The sequence below is a fragment of the Limulus polyphemus genome, unplaced genomic scaffold (genome assembly GCF_000517525.1).
Source record: "Limulus polyphemus unplaced genomic scaffold, Limulus_polyphemus-2.1.2 Scaffold7830, whole genome shotgun sequence".
Taxonomy (NCBI): domain Eukaryota; kingdom Metazoa; phylum Arthropoda; class Merostomata; order Xiphosura; family Limulidae; genus Limulus; species Limulus polyphemus.
Window position 1 is genome coordinate 23,457 of NW_013673440.1, and position 6,172 is coordinate 29,628.

Below are 6,172 nucleotides of genomic sequence, written 5' to 3' on the forward strand. Positions count from 1 at the left end.
AAGCCTGATTTTTTATAGTAATTATAGTAAAGCACTTAACGATTTTTATTTAATTAAAAAATGCACTAAAGAATATAGACTTGCAAAAAGTAGACAAAATCACTCACCTCTCAAAATTTGCCTGGCTTTCTAACTATGTGAAAAGAACTGTTAGAAATTCATTCAAGCTAGTCCCTAACTCTCCCACAAGAATGATGTTGCTACTTTGAGTGAAAATGACCATTATCTGTTCAGAACACAATGTTATACAATATGTAATTTGATAGATGAAAACCTTGACTCTCTATTGGTTATAGGTAATATATAATGAAACGTAAGAGAGGATGTGACAGGTGGGTGTGGCAAGTTAGATTTTCTATATGATAGCTCTGTAACCAAACAAAATTGAACGCTATAAAAATTATGGCTTGTTTGAGCAATAACGATTTTATAGAGAGTATTTTATGTTTAATTTCGGACATTTTCAAGGGGTGATGGATAAAATAGGGATTATGACATACTAAGACAAAATGTGTCACGTGGGTCACACTATTGGAAATTCAGTATTTTTTTAATATATTTCCTTGTAGAATTAAGAACTTAAAACTTGTATACTATTAATTTTTGGATTATTAGCCAATATTTTGTGCTGTTATAATTGGTATAACATAAACAAAACCTAGTTTAATAAAATTTTTAATGTAAGACACTAAAACCTTGTGTCATGCATAGTAAAGGGTACCCGGGGTGAGAGGGTTAACTCCTTAATGTCTGTTTCTACATTTATACTCTGAATTAATTGTGATTCTTTCCTGGTTAATAGTTCCTGTGATTCTGACATCTCTATATTTAATTGAGTTCCTACGTATTTAGTTTCACTTCTAAAGCTAGAGGGCAAGGTAATACCTAGTTAATGAACTGAACGATTTCTGGCTAATCTCGGGTAACCACTATCTCTTAATTTAACTACTCTGGTATAGTAGTCAAATTGATATATATATTCGATTTTGGACATACAACTGATAAAGTAAGTTCATATTTAATGTTAAATAACCAAGTTCCTGGAGTCCTGGTCTTTTAAAAATAGAACGGTTTAGGAATAATTATTCTTTTCTCACATAATTCAGTTATTATATTTTTAATTCCTGCAATTATTACATAATTGCAAGTTACAATAGGTACCGAATAAATACCTCAATTAGGTCACAGACTGATGGGTCTTTCTATACAATTCAACATATCCTCTTCAGTCATTTCTATATATGTATGCTGATCACTTGAAACAGCAATGTATGGTTTATCACTTTCTATACTTAAAGCTAATGAATGATTTATCGTCGCTGGTAAGGATATAATTTTTTACAATTTGAACATTTTATCAGTTGCCTACAAAGGTATTTCTATAAACATCCGTAAGGTATCTCTAACAGTTGCTGTTTTTATGTCAGCCCATGTGTAATACATGTAAATCTGATCACTGTGAGCAGTTATTACAAACTGTAAGTGTGGAAGTAATCTCCTTTCAATTTCATCTGACACTCTTTCTAATTTACTTGGTGGTAGAAAGTATGAACTTAACTTTTTATCTGCAGCTACATAATGTAATGGGTTGCACCCTTAGGTCTAGTTGTTGGAGTTTCAATTATACTGCCAATTACACCAAATTTATTTAGTTGAGAATTGCAGTGGCAAGTGGAGCTCACAAGTCCATAACTCGAGGTAACTTACAGTTAGAATAAAGAAACTGAGTCTGAGCCTTTCAGTTATTTATATAATAGTCTTTAATTATCTTTATTTGACAATACACAATTACAATATTAAATGTTAGCATATAGATAACTTCTCTAGTTTAACAATTCACTTATTAGCAAAGATCTTCAATTTGTTTTGTATAAACTTTCTACTAATCATTAGTTAACACATTATAAATCTTTATTACTATGAATACGTTGATTGAAGCTTGAGAGTGCAAAAATTCTACTTACAACATAGTTGGCAAGGTGTACATTTGCAGATTGGATACTTTCAACATCATCTTGGAGCAACTGCTGATGTTCATGAGCAGTTAGCAAAAACTCGTCAGGAGACTGATTTTCTGCCCCAAATATGAGTTTTTAAACAATTTTTTCCTTCATGTTCCTACAAATTCCCAAATAGTATGCAGCACTACCCACAAGTAGTTCTCACACCTTATTGGTTAATTCTTATAAAGCATTGGACTGTTCCAAAACTATAACCAAATCTGTCAAGTGATTGGTTACCGTTATGGCGAGTTAGCTGGTTGCTTTCTAACTTGTGACAGTACACCAGCGTCGTGTAAGAAATATATCATCAAAGTACCACTTTTGCGTGTTAACATCAACTTTTTCGTAACTTCTACAGTACTAACGAGTTGCCGTCAGTAATTAATCAATGTCAATCACTAGTGTATCTAGTACATTTTACTTTATTATATTTTGTTTTTGCTCTCTCAAGAAAAATGTCTTAAACTTGGAAATTACAATGAAGCAATTGCACGAATTCCTCAAAATTCTCAATTGATTCATTACATGCAACGTGTATAAAGATATTATCATACGTTTAGTTGGATTTTATCTTTCAATAACTTATGAACAGAAAGATGTAAAAATTAACATCAATGTCAGTGCTGTAGTTTTCCATTCATACACGTGTTAGCATATATTTATTGATGTACGTGTTCCATCATAAACTATTGTCAACCTTAAAGCTCCATATTTTGACTGTTATTCTGACTTTTCTAAGATATACAGCTTTATTTTGGTTTATGAACCATATTCCATTTTGTGGTAGTTATTGTCTATAAATGTTACCCTTTCCCACAGATTCTAAGAAATACAATATGTACATTAAATAACTAGTTTGTCATTTATATGCTGTACTGTACAAGTTGTTATTTACTTGACAAGACACTGGATTGGATTATTTCTGGCAGTATATTGTTTTTGTCACAGGAAAATGCTAGTGTTCATTACACTGAAGTGTATAATATTATATTTTTTCTTTTGCTGTAGGTTCTCCATATCACATAAACTTTCTTCTACCAGAATTAGAGCTTGTAATGGAACATGAAAATTACGATGATGAAAAAGAAGAAGAAAAAAGTGAGTCACAAAAACTGGAAGAATATCAGAAATTTCTAACATCTCCTAAAGCTGATGATTTAGTGAAAGACAGCAAAATTTTTGAAAGTGAATTGGAAGCATTGGCTTTAAAGTCAGATAAGATATACAACAAGTTCAAGAAAAGAATTGCCAATGAACCTGAACAGGTATAAAAATTCCTGTAACTTTTCTATTCATTTATGCTTTACTTTGAATATTTTGAGTCTTCACTTTCAGATATATATGCATAGTAGAATGCATGATCATCAAGATCTGATATGATCAACAATGGAATGAATTTTGACAAAAATCTTTTGTATTTCTGAATTATCTCTGGGCTCAGGCTCAGGACCTCAGAAAAAATCTAACAGTGTTTTTTGTAACATTCTTGCATGAGTGTCTATTTTATGGCTTCACCAAAAGGTGTTTTTAACTGATTTTATATTTAAGCTGAATTTGTTATGTTTTAATATGTAGACATTTTAAGAATTATAGTCTTACATTTGTTGATATTATAATTAAGTTTCATTATTTTGATTAAATTTACATTATTTTATACAATTTTTTATCCTTTTTTTGTCAAAAAATTTAATTATGCCCTTTATTCAAGAATGCACATGCCTAGTGTGGGGCATGGTGCACAAGATACACTCCATGTAGTGTTTTTGACTGGTTTCACCTATGGGAGGCATGATTCACGAGATACTCAATGTAGAGTTTTTAACTGATTTCATGTAGTGGGAGGCATGGTGCACGAGATAAACTCAATGTAGAGTTTTTAACTGATTTCATGTAGTGGGAGGCATGGTGCACGAGATAAACTCAATGTAGAGTTTTTAACTGATTTCATGTAGTGGGAGGCATGGTGCACGAGATAAACTCAATGTAGAGTTTTTGACTGATTTCACCTAGTATAAGCCAGGATGCATGGGGTACACTCCATGTTGTGTTTTGGACTGATTTCACCTAGTGTAAGCCATGATGCATGGGGTACACTCCATGTAGTGTTTTGGACTGGTTTCACCTAATGGGGGGCATGATGCATGAAGATCCAATCTATGTAGTGTTTTTGACTGGTTTCACTGTATTGATTTTCACATAGGTGGTTGTGTTAAAATTTTAATTGTTGACAAGAGTAATAATTTTAAAAGTTTATTGTGGGGTTATGAGCCCGTTACTGTTTAATGTGACACTATTATAGATATTACATTCTTTTAAACTATGGCTTGAAATTAAAATAGTCATTAATCCTAAGAACAGTACAAAATTGAAAGTTTGTTGCAAAGTAGAAATAAAACTCTAAAGCTAAATACATTGTATTCATTTATGTTGTCCTTGAGGAAATTAAAAATATACAACAAGGTGATAGAAGGTGTTTCAACTCGCCCTTATATAAAAAGAAAAAATTCTTTTGAATCAGATAAATGTTTAAAAATATTTAAACTAACAGTGCAAACCACATCAGCAGGCAAACTAGTCTGTAAGCTTATGATTCTAACCAAAGGGTTCAAAGTATGTCTACCAAACATCTAGGATGATATTTGGGATGGAAAGGCTGTCATACAAGGACAGGTTAAGATCTCTGAAATTTTTTTCTCTTGAAAAGTGTTAGAGAGGGTCAGATTGAAGTGTTTAAGATTGTTAAGGGAATTGATAGTGTTGATGTATCATCTTTTTTTTTTTTTTTTGGACTTGATGAGTATGGTAGAACAAGGGGAAAAAACATAAATTCCAAAACATACTTACTTCCTATTACACTACAGCTATTACTTGACTGCTGGGGTTTCTTTTTCTTTGCCCTTCTAAGCGTTGGTCTGATTTTTTTTCTCACTTGATCCAGTCTTTTATTCCTCACTTAATTACCCTTGGCAATATCTGTCTTGTGACACTTTCCACCTATGTCAATGTGCTCTCTATCTTGGTACTGTATATAAGCACCTCCTTCAGATAATATTGTCACTTTTTCTTGCCAAAGTGTTCTCTAAGGTTTCTGTATAGTACGACTGTTGGAGATACTTTGAGCATTCTTCATGTTCCCTTTTTGATTTTGGTAAATCTAGAAAACTGACGAAAAACTTTTTGTTTGGCAAGCCAATTTATGGTATGAATTCCCGGATTAATGTATCCTGCACGGAGGCAAATCAGGTTTTTCCTGTCCCACCTCTGATATCTAACATTGTCTATGAGTCAAGGGGGAGTCAGTTGAGGCTGGCCATGACCTTATCCATAGTGAGATGGAGACATATATTCTGTCCGGTGGTGTTTCTCCGGGGTATAGTGCGGGGTGGTGGTCCTGCAGCACTTTGTTTTCTATGTGACACATGTAAAAATTGGCGAAAGTTACTCCAAGAGGAGAGCCCATAGCAACTTCATCGACTTGCTGGTATAGCGAACCATTGATATGTTGAAAAGGTGACTTCGTAGTACAGGGGAGTAGAAGTTCACGCATTATTCTTCAGGTATTTTGGGTGAAGACATGGTCGGGTGTCTGTAAACGTTGTCACAGATTATGTCTATCGTATCCTGGACTGGTACATTGGTAAATAATGATTCGACGTCCAAGGAAGCGAGTAGTCCCTGTGGATTTGTGACATGTAGTAAGTGGGGGAAGTCGTCTGTAGATGTTAGCATGTGTTGGGCAGGCATATACGGAGTGATGATGTGGTTTAGGTCTTTGGCAGTCTTGTATATAGGGGTGGGAATTTGTGATATGATTGGCCGTAGAGGGCTGTTCTGTTTATGAGTTTTTACGGTTCTGTAGATATATCCAGGCGCATAGTCTCCTATGATAGGTTGGAGAACCTTTTCTTTTGCTTGTTTGTTGACAGTGGCGATCAATTTATTAACGTCTGTTTTTAGTGTTTTTGTCGGGTCAGCTCTAATCCTCTTAAACTTGCTATTGTCTGATAGAATGGCATCCAATTTTGTCTTATATTCCTGTTTGTCCATGATCACTAGAATATTAGCTTTGTCCGCATGTCACACAATGATGTCGTCATGGTTTCTGAGTTCCTTAGCACATCTGTCCATCAAAAACCCACTAGCCAGGGAATCTACCTCAATGCTCAAAG

General features: G+C 33.8%; 1 protein-coding gene across 1 annotated transcript in view; it reads left to right on the forward strand.

The window, feature by feature from the left end:
- Positions 1–6,172, forward strand: part of LOC106474899 (programmed cell death protein 2-like) — a 17,287-nt gene that overhangs the window by 7,314 nt on the left and 3,801 nt on the right. The window contains exon 2 of the mRNA XM_013935594.2: positions 3,012–3,268. Within this exon, the coding sequence (XP_013791048.2) occupies positions 3,012–3,268 (257 nt within the window). The remainder of the gene's footprint in view (positions 1–3,011; positions 3,269–6,172) is intronic.